This window comes from Ailuropoda melanoleuca, chromosome 6 (assembly GCF_002007445.2).
Source record: "Ailuropoda melanoleuca isolate Jingjing chromosome 6, ASM200744v2, whole genome shotgun sequence".
Taxonomy (NCBI): Eukaryota; Metazoa; Chordata; class Mammalia; order Carnivora; family Ursidae; genus Ailuropoda; species Ailuropoda melanoleuca.
In genome coordinates, this window is record NC_048223.1 from 13,086,533 (window position 1) to 13,108,910 (window position 22,378).

At 48.4% G+C, this 22,378-nt stretch overlaps 1 protein-coding gene across 1 annotated transcript in view; it reads right to left on the bottom strand.

Moving 5' to 3' along the window:
* Positions 1 to 22,378, bottom strand: part of EPHB1 (EPH receptor B1) — a 425,223-nt gene that overhangs the window by 10,207 nt on the left and 392,638 nt on the right. Inside the window, exon 12 of the mRNA XM_034661964.1 lies at positions 2,285 to 2,434. Coding sequence (XP_034517855.1) covers positions 2,285 to 2,434 — 150 coding nt within the window. The remainder of the gene's footprint in view (positions 1 to 2,284; positions 2,435 to 22,378) is intronic.

Here is a 22,378-nt window from a genome sequence, read left to right on the forward strand (position 1 = left end):
GAGAGTGAAGTGGAGAAGCTCAGAGCCCTGGCGGAACCAGGGCAGAGGGGGTTAAGTTGAGCTCTGATGTTCCAGTAAAACCGCAGCTCCTCTCCACAGACACTGCCACTCTCATTATCTCTGTCAATCAGATCCAAGCAGCAGAACTTCCAAGTTCTCTCTCTGGCTGACAAACTCTCTGTACATGTTCAAAGACCTTCCTGGGCTCCGGAAGCCCAATTACCAGCACTCCGACTTGCCTCTGCAATTCCCTTTCTTAAAGCCTTTCAATTGTCATCTGTAGAATCCTTTACTGCCCCCACCCCCGTGGTTTCTGAGGAGTAGCCACAGCCCCTCCTGGCTCTCTCTCAGGCCCCGCCTTTTCCAAGGGGGCGAAAGGCACCCCCACCTTCCACCGAGAGCAGAACTGCACTCGGGGCAATGTTTAGGGGCTTCATGTGGGAGAATTACAACGAAACTGGAATAAACGGCTACTTTGTACATGTTCCTGTTCCCTTTGAGACCCAGCTCAACGTCGAATATCTGGAAAGTCTTCCTTACCTCCCCCTCCCAAACAGTCCCACCGCCAGTGTATGCGCCGCTGGACCGTGAACACCCAGAAACAGAAGCGGCAAGAGCAATGCTTAGCAGCGCTGAGTGTTTGCTGAATGAATGATTTGGGAATTCTGGAAGTCTGGTATCAGAAATTCCATTTGTTTTCAGCCTAGGTGAATTCATATGCTGCGAATATCTTGAATGTCAAATCTCGCTTGTCAGACAATTGCATAATCCATTCTATGTGTGCTGAATTGTTCTTAATAGGATTAAAGTCTCAGGGAAGGGCCTGCATGTTTCTGGATCCCATTTATTACTCCTCTCGCTGACGGTCTGGATGCAGCCGGGGTGCAGGTGATTTCCAGAACGCAGCCTCGGCATCAATTATGACACTTTCTGCTTTGACACGCTACAGGGGCGGAGGCGAGGCATGGATAATCTTAGGTGAGAGGGGATGCAGATGCCTCACACGGCCCTGGGACCTGGTTAGCCATGCAGCCATGTCGCCCGCCCTGGGCTGACGCTGCTGCCCCCCACCCCCAGGGTGCGCTGCCACAGCAGGAGCCCGGCTGCTCCCCACCCTGCCATCGGGAAAGCTTTCCCGAGCTCCCAGACTGCCACCTTTCCTAATCTTCTGAGCACCTGCCATGGCTCCAGACCTTGGGCTGGCCACAGGGCTTGCTAAGGCCAGAGTTCTCAAGTTCGCAGTACCTCAGAGCCACCCGAGCAGGGAGCTGCGCGTGGTGCAGCCGTTGCCCAGTGGAGCAGATACGGACTGCAGACAGTCCTGCCTCTTCTTGCCGCTAGGTTGGGAAATTAATATCCGCCCCCAAGGAGATGGGCACAGGAAGCAGAACAGAGGAATGCAGGCTTTGCAATCCTCTCGGCTCCAGGGGGAGGGCATGTATTGAAAATACACAAGTGGAAAGGTCCAGGGGAACAGCCCAGGATCAAAGGCAGTGTGGAAATCTAGATACGACTTTCACTCGGGGCCTTAAACAAGGCAAATCGTCCTCAAAAGTCTCCCTCACCTTTTAATAGTTATGAAGCAAAGGGTCCCATCTGGAACACCTCTGCTTAAAGCATCTCAGACGACCCTTCTCTGTCCTTGCCTGCCTCTGCCTTGGAGGGCAGCCTGGAGGGGTGCTGGTCATCTGCACTCGGACAGGGCCCTACTCCCGCTGGCCATCGGGACCTGGCCAGCTTCGGGAAGCCTGCTCAGCTCCTCCTTCGCTGATAGGTGACAGAGGCCCCCCCAAAGAGTAGACTCTCAGGAAAGAAGGACCCTTTACAATTCCTCTCCATAAAGCTGAGAGGTGCGAGCTACACAGAACCTGCAGCTGGCGCAAGGCAGCACATCCTTCAGAGCAGAGAGCACCGCTCCCCCTGTCGCCCACAGCGGGACAACACACAGGCTGGGGGCTCTGAAGCAGGGCCCAATCTCCTGCTTTATTTGGGCCTGCTCTAATTCATGGTCCACAGCCTCTCAGAACCAGCCCCGGGGCTCCTGGGTCGGCCCAGGCACCTTTACGGGCTCCTGTGGGGGAACTGGGATTGTCACATCTCCATGCTAGACTCTCTGATTAGCTGAAACACTGGTGCCGAGGGGGTCCTTGTACTCCTTGCTTGGACGCCTCAAGTTCGGGTTGTAAGGCCCTGAGCTGACACCAGATAGGAGGGGCTGGCATGCCACTGTCTGTGGGAACCCTTGGGTGGGGGTTTGTGGCGACCAGGTACCACCGACACTCACATCTTGGTTGGACATATCCCAATAGGGTCTCTCTCCAAATGACATGACTTCCCACATGACAATCCCGTAGCTCCAGACATCGCTGGCAGACGTGAACTTGCGGTAGGCGATGGCCTCTGGAGCTGTCCATCTCACGGGGATCTTCCCTCCCTGGAAGACAGAGAAGCTGGTCAGCCCAGCTGGCAGGGTTCTAGCTGAAGGTGGGAGCAAATGAACTGGGCATGCACATCCTTTCCACTCGCCCACCCTCACGTCTTGTGAATGAGGGCAGCCAGGATAGCCTGACCCGCACGGCAAGCCTCCATTATGCACCCACGGGCAGGGTCTCAAGGAGGATGTGTGTGGCCCATGCTGGTCTCACACCACTGGTGAGGCGACAGCTGAACTGAAGCTTCATTGGTCCCCAATTCCCTACACACCGATCCTAATGTTGCAGTTAGGGGTGGGGTGGGAGAAGGAGTGGAAATGTCGTACACGCACCCCAACATGCAATTCCGTACTACCCAAGATCGGCCATGTGAGCCTTGAGACGTGAGTTACAGCTGGCTTTGCTTCACAGTTGTCATACTCACAACATGGAGCCAAGGGGAGGCAAAACAAATACAAGGAAGAAAGTGATAAGCGGTACTTCCTGCGGGCCTCCGACTACAAGATCGCTCTGTGCTGCCGCCTGCCCCACTCGTGTTCCACCTGTCAGGGGGTAAAGATCTTCCTCACCCTGCAGCTTGTGGCCAGCCCTGGGCTGCACTGGGTTGAAAGGCCTGGTGCTCAGGTCTCCGTAGGCGCTGGCTCCTTTCCCTGACGGTCAGTGGGGGCTGATATTCGGAGGCTGGAGTTAACACTTTTTGCTCCTATGTCTGCTTTTCCTTCTTGCTCTCCAACCTTTCAGTGGATGCTTCTGACCTAGCTCTCTGCTTGGCCCTCAGCTTGTCTGCCAGACCTTGACCTGTTTTGAGTAGCTAAGGGATTGATATCCATCCATTCATTCATTCACTCCGTCAACACTAGGCAGTGAGCACTGCTTCGTGCCGGGCTCTTTTTGACGAGCTGGTGTCACGAGCTGGTGTCCGAGAGATGAGCCAGCCATGGTCCCTGCCCTCAGGCTGCACAGGGAGTGCGGAGGCAGGCAAGACAACAGACACTTAAAATGTGTTGTTAACAAGATAGAAAGTGAGGAGTGTGAGGCCGAGGTGTTCTGAGAACCAGAGTAGACTCCCTAACATAGGTAGCAGGTGGGGAAGGTGGCCAACAGCAGAGGGACAGTGTCCTGCAGGGTTAAAAGCACCTGGAGCCTTTGGTTGGGTCTGGATGCCAGGACTGCCCCATCAACCTATGTGACCTTGGGTAAGTTACCTAACCTCTCTGTGCCACTCTTTCTCATCAGCAAAATGGGGGGGAACAATCACACCTATGTAGTCTGATCGTTGTGAGGATTCTGTGGGGTCCTATCCACACAGTGCTCGGGACAGGGCCTGGCATGCTGCACACGTGTGAACTGTCACTCCGCTCTATGCTCAGTCCCAGGGGACAAGCAGAAGTTAACCTGGCAAAGAGGGGGGAGGAGGGAAGCCCAGGCAGGAAGGAGCATGTGCAGGGGCTGGGTGAGTGCAAGGGGGAGCCCAGCATGGCAGCAGCTTGGCAGTCCCCAGGGGGCGTGAGGGGTGGAGGCAGAGAGCAGGGCACGCTCTGCGGGCACCGATGCCACTCCGCTCTTCAGGGTGAAGTGGGGTCCCTCGCCGACACTGCCCTCCACAGTTCATCAATCTCTAGAACAAATGCGGTCCCCATCTTCATGTCTTCCTGCCAAGTAGCAGGCTCTCCCTCCCCAGCCTTTCTCACTGCCTGGGCTCTGCCTGCAGGATACAGGAGGCTCCCTCCCTCCCCTCCGCATCCGCCTCATGCCTCCGCCCGAAGGAGGCTATTTTTACTGACCACTCTCAGGATCTGTTCCAATCACCAGAGTTGCATGTTGGACTTTGGAAAAAATACCTTTAAAATGTGTAAGTGGTTAATCTGAGTGCGAGTGACAGAAAAAGGAGCAAGCGGCAAAGTGTATTTCTGTCTGGTTTCCTGGACAGGGCCTGGGAGGGGTAACAGTGCCCTGCCTAGCCAGGACCTCCCCAAGTGCACATCCAGCTTCCTGCACAGAAGCCAGTCCTGATTTCCCCCAGGACGACAGCAGGCTTTTGTGGTGGGAGACGTCCTCGTTCAAATGCCAGCAGCGTGACAAATGACAAATGCCTGGAGGGCAGGCCTCGGCCTCTGCGGCACCCAGGGGCTTTGTCCCCCGCCCCCCCCAGAACAGCAGTGAGTTCACTGGCTTTATCTACAAGATGCCCATGGCTGGGAAGGGAGTTGGAAAATTCAGCCAGTGAACCAGGAGTCATCAAACACCTGGAAGCCAGTGCCCGCCATTCGGGTGGACCCGGCACCTGGATGGGGCCTGGGCCCAGGGGAGGGGTTTCTGCTCTCTCAGAATACCTGGGTTAAGTGAGGCAAGAGAGAGCAGGAATTTAATTGATGTGACTGTGTGTGTGAGAGAGAGAGGGAATGTGGCTGTGCATGTGTGTGTGTGTGAGAGAGAGAGGGAATGTGGCTGTGTGAGTACTTATCAGTATGTGTGAGAGCAGAGTGGGAGACAGAGAGAAAGCTTGGCCGTGTAGGTCTGTGGGTAAGAGAGTTTGGGCTTATCTTCTGTGCGTATGTTTGTGTCAGAGAGGGGGAGGGGACGTGAAGTGGCTCCTCTGAATTTCAAAGAGGTGGTTTGGGAGTCTGAAGGTGTCCTCTCTGCCAAGTCTGGAGCGGACCCCAGGGGCTGCCGGTGACAGCTGTTGAGTTGCTCCCTCTTGCATGTAAAGTGGTGGAGCTGGGCCTGCTGGCAAAGCGCCTCGGCCCTCCTGCCACCTTGCGCTGCTGGGCCTCACTGAACACTGAGTTTGGCCTGTCATGGCCACCTCCCCCCCGCCGCCCGCCGTCCCAGCAGGGAGCAGAGCCTTCCAGAAGAGCTGCCCTGGACAGACAGCTGACAGCTTGTCACGCGAGCTCTCCCACTCAGCCAAGAGAGCAGGCGATGCTGACCTCCAAGGCAAACAAGAGGAAGGGAAAGCAAGGGGGGCACAGGGATGGGTGCTTTCCTTCCTGGGAATTTTAAACCATTCCTCTCAGCTTTTCAAGCATCATGTCATAGGTGTTGCCTTCTGATGCTCAGAAGTAATTATGTTGATGATTATTCAACTTGTCTTTGGTTATGTGAAAGGACAACTATTAATTTAGAGTGTAGTGCCCAAGCCCCATGGAGGGAGATCGGAAGAAAAGTTAGTGGAATGGTGATCATGGGCAGGGGTCTGCTAGTGAGGACAGTCCCCCTGCTGGAAGAGAAGTCTGGACCAGAAGGCCCAAGGCCAAGGCATTCATTTGATTGCAAAGTACACTAGGAGTTGCTGGCTCTCACTAAAGCGGGCATGAGGGAGGAGCACAGAGAGAGAGCTATTTGGGAAAGAACATGAGGGAAGAATTCTCAGGGGTTGAGGAATGGATGAGGCTCACTGGGAAGGAATCTGCATCCACGTGGGCAAAGAGAAGCCGATTTGGAAATTGGGTATTTGTATACCCAATTGGGTATTCAATTTGGAAACTGGGTATTTCAAAATGTGACCAAGTAAGATGAGATCATACTGGATTGGGGCATCAAGAGAGCACTGACCCCAGCACAGGGTTTCTCCGAGACACCAGATGACTGCCACCCCCAGGGACACAGAGGCAGTCTGCATTCTGCGGGGATCCAGTTTCCCCAGAGCTGCCATGGGGTCACTCCTGGGATGAGGGGGAGGGAGAAGGGAAGAGGAGGGAGGAGCAGCTCACCACCATCAGGGCCCTCCTGTCCCCACAGGACCTCATACACTGACCTTCCACGGAAAGCTTTGCACTGGATGGTTGTGCTGCTCAGAAATTGTTCAGAAGTTTGAAATCCACTGCTTCAGAATAATCATGCCTTAACTCTGGTAAAAGATAAGCTATAAACTGTGTGTGTGTGTGTCTGTGTGTCTGTGTGTAATTTGATGAACTAAGAGAAGATATTCGGCAGTGGATTAATTCGGCAGTGGATTAACCCACACCCACACCTGCCCGCTGTGGCCACAGGTAGAAGGTCTCAGTGTAGAGGTACTTGGGTCTCTCAGCCGCAGCCCACCTGCAGCGAACATGGAGGCGGCACCCATGCTGCCCTGCATCCCGGCGCAGAGGGCAGTCAGCGATGAGACCCGGCTCCACTCTCAAGGATCAATGGCTAGCCCCAGTGCCCCCCAGCCAGCGCACTCTCTGGTCACAGTGAGATTAAACGGCGCAGCTCGTAGCGTTGGTTCTAAAACCCAGTCAATTGTGGAGTTTTACAGGCCAAAGTCTAAGCAGAGCATGGATTCCCCTTGCGGAAGACTTATCCTAGTGATGCCCATAAAAGTAACACTTCTGTGGGTGAGAGGCATTGCCACAGTACTTTTCCCTGCCATCCTGTGTGAGATGAAGTCTCGGTGGGGAGATAGCAGGAACCCAGACACTCATGAATACTGAGCATGGTGATAAAAGCCTTGTTCATCAAATATCGGGATCATGCTGCATGAGGAATCCCCCTGAAGTCTGGAAGCGATAGGTTTATGACCGAAAGCATCGTGCAGCATCTCTGAATTTCACAATAAACAACTCTCCAAAAGGTTTACAACATAAAAAACATATCGGGGTTGTTGTGAAGATCCAACATGATGTATGTATAAACCACTCAGTGTATTATTGTTACCATTAAACAAGATTTATTGGGTTGTATGTGTTGGATTGTATCCCCCCCCCAAAAGAAATATGTTCAAGTTCTAACCTCCTGTACCAGTGAATGTGACCTTATTTGGAAACTGGGTATTTCAAAATGTAACCAAGTAAGATGAGATCATACTGGATTGGGGGGTGGACCCAACATCCGATCACTGATATCCAAAGAAGGCCACATGAAGACACAGAGACGGATAGGAGGGAATAACGTATGAAGACGGAGGCAGAGATTGGAATGACGAGATTGAAATGACGTACCTGCGAGCCAAGGAATGCCGAGGATGGACCGTAACAGCTGGAAACTAAGAGAAAGGCTTGGAACAGACTGTTCCCTAGAGCCTTGGGAGGGAGCATGATGAAGCCAGCACCTTGGTTTTACACTTCTAGCTTCCAGGACAGCAAGAGAATAAATTCCTGTTGTTTAGAGCCACCCAGTTTGTGATACTTTCTAACAGCAGTCACAGGAAACTAACACATTGAGTATATGAACATCTACCAGGCCCTAGCTTAAAAACACCGCCCTGGGTTCCCAGGAGGCAGAGCTACCACGGGCTGCCGCTAGGAGGCAGTGGGACTTGGGAGTGAGAGACGCCTCTACCATTTAGACTGAAGCCAGGCAGATAAACCCCGGGCCCTCTGTGACATTGCCTGGTGGGGCTGAAACCCAGGCCTGTGTATGCGTTGAAGGACTGCCCTTCGCTCAGCCACGTGAGCACTGCGTGGTGAGGACTTCAGGAGGCAGCTCCGTGGCACTTCCCCTGCTGTGGTACTGAGGACAACCATCAGAAGGCAGTCCCGATCATGATGCTTGTCCTACTGGCTGGAGAGGCATGGCACGCCTGCAGGATAGACCTCCCTCACTTTACCAGGGAGTCCGCAGACCCGGCTTGGCTACTCCAGGCCTGGGAGCAGCGTCTGGGTTGTACAGCAAGAGCTCAAGGCAGCGTCAATACCCTTATTCTTGGCAGACCCAGAAAACCTAGTCTGGTGGTTCTCCAACCTGGCTGCCCACTGGAATCACCCTGGAGAAGGGTTTTTTTTTTTTTTCCTTTCTTTATTTTTTAAATGCCAGGGGGTATTCTAATTTATTTAGGGTCTCTGGTTGTGGTGGAGCCTAAGCACTGGTGGGTTTTAACATTTCAACATGCTTCAGGTGATTCTAATGTGCAGTCATTAGTCACAGCCACTGGCCTGGGACAGTGGTTCTTAAATTTGAGTGTACATAGGAATCTGGAAGTCTTATTAAAGCACACATCACAGAACCCTAATCCAGACTTTTGAATTTACCAGTTCTGGGGTAGGGGTTGAGAATTTACATTTCTAACAAATTCTCAGTGTGGTTCCCACATTTTGAGAACCATGGCATAGACCAGCCAAGCATAAATCATGGATTGAGTGAGGTCTCATCTTGATTACCAACTCTGGGCATTGTTAATGGCTGGGTTGAGAAGGATTCTGAGACTTCACCTGGGCTCAGCAAGGAAGAGGGCCATGACTGATGAGCGATGTCTGCCATGGGTGAGGGAATGAATGGCTACATATATGGCAACTATTTGCCAACACTGCACTAAGCCTCAAAAGATCTCAAAATGATTGGGGGGAGAAAGACAGCAAGCTGGTTTCACCAAAGTTTCCATCAGGTATAGCTGTGGCCTAAGGGAAATGCAGGGCGAATTGCCGTGAAGTTTCCATTGCACAGAAAGTGTCTCTCCGGAGTAGCCTTTGGACACTCCCTGTGGAGCAGCGACCATCCCGACCCATGCAGCTGGCCAGCCTGGGTGAAGCACCCGCCCATGAGAGGGGCTCTGTGCAGCCCTCTGTGGAACAGTTCAGACACAGATGGCCCTGTCCTCAGGGTGCATCCATGGGATGTGCCCTTCTCCTGTTCCCAATCACTGTCCACCACCCCGGACCACGAGGTCTAACGTGGCTTTAACCATTAAATTAAGAAGGTATCTTAGAACGAACATCTCTATTTAAAAGCGCTCTGAAAGTACACTGACCCATTTTCCCCCAACCTAATCAGCAAAGCGATTTTTCCAGATAAGACCGGTATCAGCCAGGAAGGAAAAGCAGGTTCTGCCTCAAAGGTTATCTTTCTTGAGTGTTACCAGTTTCTAACAGCCAGTGGAAATGGCTTCTGGCTGCAGAATTGCAATTGAGTCTATATAATAAAGAGGCTGTTCCTAGTTCCCCAGGATGCCAGGAATTTGCATGAAAACAGTCTCTCCATCTTCTGAGAGAGTTCATCTGGCCCTGCTGCTTATTTCTTTCCAGAAGCCACAATCTTGATGGTGACACTGTAATTTATTACCATGCTAAGGATTATGATGCAACATACAGAGAATTTGAACTTTAGGTGGGAAACAGGCTGCAGGAACAGGTGAGCTTTTGGAGAGGACGGTTTTATTTGTCATGCAAATGACACAAATAACAGAGAAAAGGGCTGGGAGAAAAGACAACCCAAAAGACACACTGCGTTGGCTGAAGACAAAATTGTTTCTAAATAGAATGTTTTTCAAAGCTTTTCTTGAAGCATTAGTTGCTCCTCCAAAATGAATGACACAACGTATTTCATACTAGTAATGAAATATGTGATTTGAATAACTACAAATGGAGAGATTTACAGGCAGTGGGGTCCTTGCTACCTCTCCCCTGAGCTTTGTGAGCGCAGAAACCCTTCTGTGAGATGCTGCGAAAGGTAATTGCAGCCCAAACATCATTTTCCAGCAGCTAGAGAAAGGCCTATTTGGACATAAATTAACTAAAAATATGCGATGATAGTGTGTGTTTCATGTGTGAAGAACAGAAAGGCCACTCGGTGACGTCTCCCAGCTGGAAAAAAAAATCCTGTTCAACCAAACAGACGCCGTCTCTCTACTACAGCAGCAGGGCAAACAGCTGTCTTTTACTACCCACCCTCGAAATAGCCACTGATGCCTGGGATGTGGGCAGGCATTCTTCTTCTTAATATTTTTGTCACACAGCACTTCTTGAGTTTATAATTAAAAAGAAAGGGTGGAGAGACACGGCTAAATAATTCACTGGCTGCCTTAATGCTCTTGACAAGAGGCCATGGGTACCCTCTCCCTGCCAAGCTAGGGAACAATACCACTTCTGCCCTGAAGAGGGCACTGTCCAGGGAATCCTGAAGCGGTAATCTGCTCCAGGATGGTGCAGGCTTGGTCTCTCCTGGTGCAATCCCAGAAGCCTGGGCCGTGCTATCAATGCTCCTGAAAAGCCCGCCTCTGGAGTGAGCGGTTGGATTAAGTGGCCCAGTGGGCTGTAGATTGTCAGCACGTGGCCTTCCCAGAGCGTGGGCCGCTGGTACCCTAGGGAGGGAGCCAGTCCTCATCACGGACCTGGTGAGCAAGAATGAATCTGCCATTTCTCTGAAAGGAAAACAGCCCAGCTCTCAAGGTGGGGTGGGGACGGTGGGCCTCTGGGCCCTTTGGCTGACAGGGTTGTCAGGGAGGATCAGGAAATGGGGTGGGGGGACAGGGTTGAGGAGGGTGCTAGGCAGCCACCCTGAAATCTACCTTTCATTTTCCTGCGCCATGTCCAGTACGTATCCATGGCTTCTCTGAAAAAGGCAAGAATTGTGCTTTTTTGGGGGGAGCCCCACTCCCACCCCCACTGCTTTACTGCTGCCCACTCCTAGCCCCAGGCCCACCCTCAAAGGCCACAGTTCTCTCCTTTCCCAGGCACTGACCCCTGGGCTTTCCCACTTGTCTCCATGTGTCTGTGGCTCTGTCTCTGTCAATAACCTGTGAGGGCCATCCCACCTTTGCTCCTGTGCCTCCCCCATGAGCTCAGGCACCACACCCTTCTTGCATTGCATTCCTGCCCTATGCATGAGGACACTCAGGCTTCCTGGGCCAGGCCTGCACCTCCCATGGCAACGTGACCTCTGCATGGACATCTCAGAGACCTCTGTCCAGCCATGTGGGAAGCCTGTGGGGTTTATTCCATTGTCCTCACTGAGTTGACTACTGCCTTTAATTTTTTTCCCTCCTCTTCACATGATGTAAGCATCGAACAGACTGTCCATGGCAAGCCATTTTAATAGATATGCTGGGTATACTCCTTATTCACAGTGTAATCTTTGGTACCTTACCAATGTCTACTAGCTACACTTCTAGTCTCTCTTCCTGTCCCCACCCTCCAACAGCTATTTTAAAATAATCAGTCACATTAAATAGCTTAAGCTCTTCTGGCCTTCTGAACCACACTCCCTTCTTGGCACGGCTTCTCTCTCAAACAATCCCAGCAGTTATAACCAAGTCACTTAACCACTCTGTCTTACTGTCTCCACCTGCCAATAGGGATAATAATGCTTAATTATCTCAGAGGGGTGTATGAGGAGCTGTTAGCTGATGCTGGCAGAGTGTGAGATGTGCAGCGAGGCTGCTCTGCCTGCCTCCAGGCGTCAGCCCTGTTCTCTGGGCCACACAACCTCCTCTGGTGGGCGTGACGGGTGGCCAGGGAGGGCGGAGCCAGCTCCAAAGACCCTTCAGGGAGGCCGGCTCCTTCCCGTGTATCTTGCACAGGAGTTATGTGAAGCAGGTATTCTGAAGTTCATTTACAAGCACTGGCAGCTGGCGAGGAGAGGAGGGCAGCCTGGGTCCACGCCTGATCAGAGGTGGGGAGGGCACCTGAATCTGGGTCCTCCCACTCTAAATCTTCCGCTCCCTTCTCCTCATAGCGATAAAGGTATAAATGGAGGAGTAGAGGGCAGGTGGCATATTTTTTCTCTCAAACGGGGAGAAAAAGGATTGGCTTCTGTTTATTTTCGTACAGCGTGGAGCCCTGGACTCTCAGCCAGGGGTCCGATCCCATCTGCACTGCTCCTACCCCAGACTGCCCAAGTCCAGTAAGCTTCGGGATACAAAAGACCCTGTGAGTGTACTGCACTTTTGGGTCTGGGGAACTTTGCTGAGAGATAAGAATATTAAAGTGTATTTCAGAGTGAAACAGGAAAAATACATTTATTGCTTTCTTTTTAAAATAAAGCATTCACAAGAGAGGGAGTGTAGAGGCCAGGAATAAGTTAGGAAGACTGATGGGACTCAGTGTGAGGGAGTGAATAGGGAAATGGGAGAACTCTCACCAACTGTGGCTGGAGGTAAACTGGCAAAATGTTTTGGGGAAATAAACTTTTTCTACCAAAATTTAAAATCTGCAATTCTTAACATCACCACGAGAGGCAGATAAACAACAAGGACAGAGGAGCAGTTATGGAATGTATGATGCACAACCTGGGTCTAATAAGACAAACCTAGAATGAGGGAGGTTTTATTTTATTTTTTAAAAAGGATGGTATTATTTAAAAATGTCAATATCATAAAAAACAAAGGAAGACTGTGAAAATACCCCAGGTTAAAAAACTTTAAATGAACATGACACCAAAATGCACTGAGACTGAGACTGGAGGCTGTACTAGGAGGAAAAGGTGCTACAAAGGATATTTTGGGGTCAGCTAACAAAATTAGATTACAGACAGTAAAGTATTTTATCCATATCAAATGACTGAGCTGACAGCTGTGCTGTAGTTATGTAAGAGGAAGTCCCTCTTCTCAGGAAATGCAGAAGGCTGCACTCAAGTATACAGGGATACAGAACCATGAGGTAGCCAACATTTCCTCCAAGAATTTAGAAAAAAAAAAACCTTTTATTTTTTTGGGGGGGGCAGACAAATGATAAAGAAATGGAGGTGAAGTGATAATAATAGGCAAAGAATCTGGAAAAAAGGTATGAGTGTATTATTCTTACTCTTGGAATTTTTATTTAAGCTTAAAAGTATTTAAACTATGTAAAATGTACAAATTCTTTAGCCCAGGGATTTCTGTTCTTGGAATTTATTGTACAGAGATATCCATATGGGTGTGCAGAGACATCCGTGTAAGAATATTCACTGAAACTCTGTTTGAAATGATAGAACATCAGAAGCTACCAGGATGGCCATCCAAAGAGAGCTAGTTAGTTTCCACGATTCCTTCATACAAAGGATGCCCGAGACACCGACAAGGGCGGCAGTGAAAAGTCTCCAAAGTCATGAACTAAGGTACTAAGAGAGGAAAAGATCACATTCATGACATGTTCTTAAGTAAGACAGCAAGTCGATGAAGAGGTGGTCTGTATAGGATGAGACCATTTTGAGGACCATGAATGATACACACCCTCACACCAAACTATTACTAATAGTGATTTCCAGGAATTGGGAAGGGAAAGTCTGTTTCACTTTGTCCTTTAAGCACACTTTTATTTTTCGATGTTTATAAGCATTGCTTTTATACATAAAACCATAATAACATTTAAAAAATAAGGCATTCTAGAAATTTCTCTTTTCAGATGGGCTGACCTTCCAAGTTGGAGTATAAGCTCCCTTCTCTCTGGCTGCTCTGGGATCAGTCCTCCTCCAGATGTGGGTGGAAGGAGCGGAGTTATGGTAGCCAAAGTCTGGTGAGTGGGGCTGGTGATAACAGCCACTAAGAGCCAGAGAGAAGGGCTCAAGTCCAGGGTTGGAGGAGCAGAGACCAAGGGGTCTCTTCCCACTGTGAAGAACCCAGCTGCCGTGGACAGCCATATTGTTCCCTGGGTACACCATTTTCCTACTTGGTATCTCAGATCACCAGAGACATATTGTCACTCATTAATTAATTTCTTAATTCACTTCACAAACAGTTACTGAGCAGCACATGCAAGCTCGGGATGCTGTGAAAGAAGAGGGAGGCAGGCCAGTGGCGGGGAGAGAGGAATGTAGGGCTGGCTAGAACATGAAGAGTGCGCGGAGGCAGTCGTGGTGGGGACTGACCTGCAACCAGGTGCAGGTTGGGACAGCAGGGTTGAGGGCACAGCAGAGGCTGGACCTTGGGCCCAGGTGCCCATGGCTGTTCCCAGTCTCACACCCTTTGGCCTCGGATGCTGTTGGCACGCATAGGTCTGCTGGACAGAACCTTGCTTGGGGTATGCTGGGGTCTCCAGCTGATTTAGACTTTGGCCAACGCTGCCGGCATCCTATCTGTCCTTCGACTGGTGACTGATCGATTTTCTGATACGCTTTACGATTTACACTACATTTCCCCATTCCTTAGATAACCAACTCCTGGAGTTGTTCCCACATTCCCAGACCTAATTTCCCCCAACCTGCTGGTCTAGACCCCTGGTCTTTGCCTCCCTGCCCATGAATAAATTTACCATATGGCTGTCCCAAAGGCAGCTGGGTTCTTCACAGTGGGAAAAGAGACCCCTCAGTTTCTGCTCCTCCAACCCTGCCCTTGAGCCTTTCCCTGTGGCTTTTAATGGCTGTTACCACCAGCCCCACTCACTGGACTTGGGGCCTTCCTAATCTTGCCACAGCTTTGAAACTCTGCCTAGAACTGTGGGGCCTCTGTTCCAGAATTCTCTGTAATTGTGAGAGTCATGGCAGCACCTCCTGCTGAAGTCCAGAACACCCCCTTTATAGAGGGTTCAGAATCCGTTCTATCTGGGAGCTGGTAAACTGTGAACCACTACCATCCCCGCAAAAAGCCCCCAGTTACTACTTCCCCCAGGTTCATGGTCTCCCAAGGCCTAGAACCCATACTCACCATTTTGTGGGAGCCCAAAAGGTTCAGGAGATAATCCTCAACCACAAGTCAAGAGATGTCCTGGAAGGTTCCCAAGATCTACGGCCTGGGCATGTGATAAAAAGAAGCCTTCTCATCTGGTCTTGTTGGAGAACCTCCTGGAGGTTCTATATCCTGTAGGAACATTTCAATATTTCCCAAGGCCTTTAAGACTTTCACATTTCTCGGCCTTTCAGGGCTGTGTTTTCCTGCCTGTGGCAAAGGATGGTGTGATTAGGACAGGTGAAGGGCAAGACATCCTAGCTCTGAAGCAGAGCAGGCACGAAGGCAGAGAAGTAGGAATTAGTAAGGCAGCATAATTGTGGACAGAGAGGAGCTTGTCTGTTTCCCCCTTCCTCGGTCCCCCGCCCTCAAATAAATCAGACTGTTTACATCGAAGGTGTGGACAGAGTGGATAGTGATGGAATAAGAGCAGGTCTGCAAGGCAACAGTCTAAAACAGGAACTGGGAACAGATGAGAATCTTAACATTTTTCGCCAAAGGTCATTCCAAACTTTCCCAGGCAAAAATCAAAGAGAATGTGATCTTCAGAATGTTATTGGGCTGACTTTCCAAGTAGAATGAAGGAACATTTAATCAGATTATAGAACTACCACCCAAAATATCAGTGACAAGTGTGACATGGTGGCTGGAGCTGGAAAACATCATTCTGCAGCTATAATAATAAAGATTAGTTCAGATAAGAATCATCAATGGATGCTAAAACTAGGGGGGAAATTTCCACGAAGAGTAGGATGTTTGCACAGCCTGTCTTCCCACAGATTGCTTATCAGTTACCAGAGGAAAAAAATGTAATATCTACTGTGTGCAGATACACAGTGGAGAAGTGGGACAAAACCTTGACCAGGTGATCAAAATCCATACCACCAATGAAGGCCACATGGACCTCATATGCCTTGAGGTATGACAACCTAGGAAGTATACAACATCACTTACGTAGGATTATAGCCAAGAATGTAGAACCCGAAACTAATTATGAGGAATACCAGAAAAGCCCCAAAGGAAGATTGTTCTAGTAACGAAAAAAAAAAGTGACTGTGTTCCTAAAAAAAAAAAAAAAAAGTCAATGTCATGAAAGACAAAGAAAGACAGTGGAATTGTTCCAGACTGAAGGAGACTGAACAGATATAACAACTAATTGTGAGACCTGACTCTAGGCTGTAGGACCTGGAGGGCATTCACTTCTAGAAGAGATTGGTTTTGACAAATTAAAATCGTATCCATTTTTTGGAGATCTTATTCAAATAAAAAAGCTTGAAAAACCTCCTTCTTAGATGATTGGGTATCTAAAGGAGTTCTCTGACCAAACTGGCATTTCCTTTGAAGTTGTTCTTACACAGAAGCCAGAGAAGAGAGGCTCAATGGTTCTATCATGGTTTCAATGCAGACAGTTAAAAAAAAAAAAAGTAATATGGACAGCATCCTAGCTTGAAAGGTCCTAAAATGTAATACAGTTTCCCTGGGATCTTCTTTAAAGACGGCATAGTCTTCTTCGGCACGGTCTGCAGACTCTCTTGTAGGCCTGGAACAAGTATGATTAGGGACAGAAATATTGACCACATAAAATAACCTATTATCATCACAACTGATTGCCTATAGTTTCCAAATACTATATTCATTGTGGCAGAACCCTTGTTTGAAAGGAAAGCTTGGTAAAAGCTCCATATCTAAAATTGAGAAAACAGAAGCTACTGTGGTTGAAGCAGGGCAGTGTCTGCAGCCCAGCTCTGTCTCCCCATCACCCCGCGGTGCCCCTGACCACCCTTCAAAGTCACCTACTGTGAAGTCCTGTGCACTGAACTGTCAATGGATCTTTCAGACTGAGTAATGCTACATGATTTGAAATGTCATGAAAATATTGAAAAACTCCTATTAGTGTCAGACTTGGAGAGAAGAGCACTGGCCACATGGGCAGAGAAGCATTCTGGAAACTCACATTCAAGAGGTGACACCACATTTTTTCCTTTCCTTTAATTCACAGATACGTACCAACATAATTGTTTTCATTTTGATCTTATTAAAGACCCTAAACATTTTCCCTGTCTCACAAATGGCTGGGCCTGCTGATGGTTCAAGCACTGATTATGCCTAAAAGGAGTCCATGCTTCCTGAAAAGTGACTGAATGGGCTCTAATTTCCTAATCCAGGCTTTTCTGCTACAATGTCATATATACATTTTGAAAAAACTTCATATTCTGCCAAATGGCACAATAAAATAACACAGCCTATGACAAAAAAATGACATTTGGAGAAGACCATTCAAAATGTAACAAAAACACGACACTCCTAATAAAAATGGCAGCATGGGTAAATTACAACCTGCATTTGCACCAGCCTGTTCTTGCTTCTGCAGCCTAAGTCCTGGATTTTGTGTTTCCTTGTAGGAGATACAGGTCCTGGGGGAAGGGGAGGGGCAGTCACAGCCCATAGAGATCAGTTTCATCAATGTTACCAATCTGATCCCGAGGGTAGACGTGTTTGCCCCCAAATTAAAATTTAACACAAAGGAAAAGGTTTCCACAGTTTCTACACCTTCAGATTCACCAGGTCACAGAGTGTAAAAGACAGCGGTTCTGGAAACCACTAACCCAACTACTATTTGCATAAAAGAAAGGTCTTTCAGTCAATGTTCAACTTTTTTCTTAAGGTCTTATTATGCTAAGGCTTTCTCTTCCATTGTAAGAAACCTTGGCCCTGATTGCCTCAAGACCTAAACACCCTGGGGCATCTGGGTGGCTCAGGTCAGGATCTCAGAGTCCTGAGATCAAGCTCCACTGGGGCTCTGCACATAGCGTGGAGTCTGCTTAAGATTCTCTTCCTCTCCCTGCTTGCTCACTAGCTTGTGCTCTCTCGCTCTCAAATAAATAAGTAAATAAATAAAATCTTTTAAAAAAAAAAAGAAGTAAATATCCTTGGGAAAGATCATATGAAACCACAGGACTTCCACATGATGCTGACATTGTCCCCCCATTTACCAATCACTGAGTTTGTATTGAGGGAACAGGCCCTATAACAGAAAAGACTATGTCTCTACTCCCATTTTTTTAAAAGATTTTATTTATTTACTTGAGAGAGAGAGAGAAAGAGAGCACAAGCAGGGGAAGGGGCAGAGGGAGAAGCAGGCTCCCCATGAGCAGGGAGCCCGATGCGGGGCTCATTCCCAAGATCCTGGGATCATGACCCAAGCCGAAGGCAGATGCTTAACCGACTGAGCCATTCAGGCGTCCCTGTCCACTCCCATTTTCATGAGGCACCTCGAGTATGGGAGAGCAGACGGACATTTGTCCAGTATCTGCCGGGCACCAACTGCACTATTGGGCACTACTGAGTATCATCCAACTTTCACAATCATACTGAGAGGTAGGTTTTTATCCCCATTTTACAGGTTGGAAAGCTGAGGCTCCTGAAGTAAATACCTCACACAGGTTATACAGTGTGTTAGTAGCAAAACCAGAGGGTTTTCATCCCATTGCTATCCAAGCTTCTGTTCTTTATATTACACTGGTTAGATTTTAGATTAAAATCCTGCCACTCACGTTATTTATTAACTGAATGGTACTAGTTCATACACTGCTAATTATATTTGGCGTGTCATGTATTGTTGGAACAGATTCCTACCCCTCCCCTTCCCCAGCCCCAAATCAGGGAAAAAATGTGTTTTACTGAAATCAAGAATAATTTATTCTATTTCATCAGCTTTTATGATAACTTTTACTTTGTTACATTTTTATAGGACTTTAGAAATTTATTAAATCACCTTCAACACAATATTTTTCCTTTGATCTTTACAATAATGTGATATAGACCAAGTATAATATACTATTCCCATTCGTCAGATAATGGGACGGAGCCTCAGAGAGGCTTACCCCAAGTTAATAATTGCCAGAGCCAGGACCCAAGCCATGTTTTCTGGCTCAAAATTCATCCTTGTCCTTATAACTGCTGTGGGGACGACCCTTCAGAATTACGTGCTGTGAAGTCCTGTGCATTGAAATTGTCATTAGAGCTACTGGGCCGAATTATGCTATGTGATTTGAAATTTGATGAAAACATTGAAAAATAAAACAAGGAAAGGATGACTTTAGTGTATTTGTATTGAAGATAATGATTACTGGTAGGACAATGGGTATGAAAAGCCAATACAAATAAACCACCAAAAAAACTCTAAATAATGGATTTTTAAATGATAGTGTCTTATTTACTTACTAAAATAATTTCCTAATACTGAGAATTACTGTAGAATACTAATCATCATTTTAAGATAATAGAACCATATTGTATAATAGGAAAAAGTAATTTAGGAGGCACACCGGCCCATCTCCCTGTAGGGCTCCCCCCTCCCCCCCGTTTTCACCCACCCCCTCCCTCTTCTACCCCAGCATTTCCTGGCCAAACCTTTGCTCTTTTAATTGCTCCAGGTAAAATATCTAACTATAAAACCATTTAATACCATTTTATTAGTGATGTTGGTTTAAAAGCCCATGAGCTCACATCGTTTGGCAATTTGGGGTGGATTCGCCCTAGATTTCCTGCCATCTTCTAGGATCCCTGGGGTAGGCCAAATTTCTTTCCAAAGGAGAAATTCCAAAAAATTCTGGAGCCTAAAGTCGGGGCCCCAAGGTCGCTCTGGGCTAAGTCATGGGTCAGAGCCCTGGGGCACGTGCCCAAAATATGCACCTGGGATAGACATGAAATAAGAAAATGTGCATAGACAAAAACAGGCCCCCTTGACCCATCTGGCAAGAAGCAGCAAGATGTGAAGCTGTGGGCCCAGCCCCAGGCACAGCTGGGCTGAGGCTTTGCATTTTCGTGGAGAATTCTCACATGATAAATGAATAGGTCAGCCTTGCTCTGGTCAGCTGGGTCCCCTCGCTCCCCACTCCCCACTGCTCAGCTCCTTGGCCACAAGAGAATAAAGGAATGAAGCCCTGACGGGTCACTCTGAAAAGGTAGCCAATGCCGACCAAGAAAAGAGCTATCTGCCTCCAACAAAGCAAAGAGCTGGCCACGGAGGAGAGGCGAGCAGCTTGCAACTCACTAGCCGAATCCATGCTTTGGACTCTTCCTTCTTTTTCTTTTCATCAAACACCCAGATAGCATGTATTCTCTAGGTGGCAATATTAGTGGAGGTCTACGTGCATCTTTTCACGGAGAATCTCCTTTTCCTTTTTCTTACTTTCTCACTTTCTCCCAGGGAAAGGGTTTAATTGAATGCTTTTGGGGGAGGATTAAAATAAAATCCCCCCCCACAATCCGCCCCACCTGCTCCCCTGCAGCTAGATTACTTGTGGAGCGAGTTAGTGAGTGGCCTTCCATCAGGCGTCCTCCCAGTCTTCCCTCCTCACTCTGCTCGCTCTTCTTTCTCTTTCCCTTATACTCCCACTCTCACTCTTTCTTTCACCTCTGGACCTGTAAACTGTACTGGATGAGAGTGTCTTGGCTGCCTTCAGATTTCGAATTCCGCTTTCCCAGAGGAACTGTAATACGCTCACCCTTGACAGTGCTGGTTTTGAGCTATGGGGTCTTTAGAAAATCACTCTCGCTTCTGTGTGCTCTCGAAGGCCTGGTTTCCCTTTCCAGGATAAACACCTCTCCTTAGGGAGATTTGCTAGACCCACAGGCCTCTTTTGGTGAGGCGGTTCTGTCCTGTGAAGGGCTCACAGGCCAAGCCCTATTAGAAGGCCCTATTAGGCTGGGGCACCTCCCCCCTCTGAATCAACTTGTCTAACAATGGTAGGACTCCTGAAGAACTAGAGGGAGGTTTGCAAAGACTCCCAGAATCTCAGGGCTGGTCAGGGCTTTTGAGACTTGAGCAGTCCCCGGTACTTAACCCTTAGGACCACAGGTCTTTGAAGGCAGTGTTCCTGCAAAGACACACCACCTCCCAGTGAACTCAACAACCAAGGATTATAATGTTCTTTTTTTTTTTCTTACCTTTTTCTTAATTGTCATGCAATAAGATTCTCCTGAATCTGGGTAAATTCCAGATGTACATCCAAGACCCTTCATGTCGTGTCCTACATTCCATCCTTTCTAGTCCGACTGCCCACCTCTCCAGTGATAGGGGTAGAGTTGGTCTCTTAGGACTCACAGGAGCTTGCTAGGGCTGCCATTAACACAGCACCATAAACTAGGTGGCTTAAAACAATAGAAATTTATTGTCTCACAGTTCTGTAGGCTAGAAGTCTGAAATCAAGGCATTGGCAGGGCCTGTCTCCCTCTGAAATCGGTAGGGGAGATTCCTTCCTTGCCTTTTCTAGCTTGCGGTGTCTGCTGGAGATCCTTGCCTTTCCTGGGGTTGGAGATTCATCCCTCCAATCTCTGCCTCTGTCATTACATGGCCATCTCCTCCCTGTGTGCCTGTCTAAATTTCCCCCATCTTGTAAGGACACTGATGATTGGTTTTAAGGTCCACCTTCATCTGGTATGAGCTCATCTTAACTGAATTACATCTGCAAAGACCCTATTTCCAAGTAAGGTCCCATTCACCAGTATGGGGGGGAGGAGGTTAGGGCTCCAATGTATCTTTTTTGGGGGAATACAATTCATCTGATAACAGGGCCCTTCTAGGACTAACATAGCAAGATTTTACTGGCGAGCACACCCCCTTCCCAACACCAGCAAGATCAGCCTGTTCAGTGAGCACACCAGCTACTTTTTTACCTTTTCAGTTCTGATCAGGCTATTACTTCTTTCTGGAAAATCCTCAGCCCTTGAGCCCTCATAATAACCTTATCCATTTACCCATCCATCCACTGAGTCACTGAGTATCTTTTATGTGCCCAGTTTTTACTGTTTAGTTCCTATCTAACTCATCTGGGCGTCTACTCCATCCCCCTTTCACTTCGGCTGAAAGCCAGCTCTTTCCTCTAAGCTTAGGGCTCCACACTTTTATTTACTAAGCACCGAATCAGGAAAATAAGCCTACATCTTACTGAATGATTTACAGATACTACTGCCAATCAACATATTAAAAATAAGTAAAGTTTATTTCCTTTTCTAGCACAGGTCCTTGCCTCTTGCCAGAAATCAATGACCCTTGATTGATTGGCTCATTGACTTCTTGACTGACTCTCATTGGAACCTCTGTTGAGAAGGTGAAAGCTGACTCGCTACCCTCTGCTGGGAGTGCTTCACACCAGGCACCCTCACAGTTCAATACTGCATTTTTGCACAGGGCTCCCCAGCCCAATCCCTGAAGACAGTGGTGACTGGGGTCTTATTTCTGGTTCTTCCTGTCTTCCTAGAATCCCAGAGTTCACAGGTTGGATCAAAGCTACTGTGGGCCCACCTGGGTGGTTCACACAGTCCCTACTCATCCGTGCTGACTCACCTCTGCTTGCCATTTCCCCAACACCCTGCAGCTATTCCTACAGGAGCATTGCTCCTCCTTGGCCAACAGCCTCCTCTCCTCCACACTCTGTCCTTGCTGTGTCCAGCTTGGGGACAGTCCCCATGAGGCACTGGCCATACAGTCCCCCAAATTCTCTCCTCTCTATCCTTGGGTTTCAGCCCAAGTCCAAGGATACATACTTGATATATACTTCCCCACAGTGTGTAATTATAATTACATGGCTAATTGCTTGATTAGCTGTTTCATGTCTTTTTTTTTTTTTTTGCCAGGAAGGAAATGCAAGGAGCTTGGGAACTG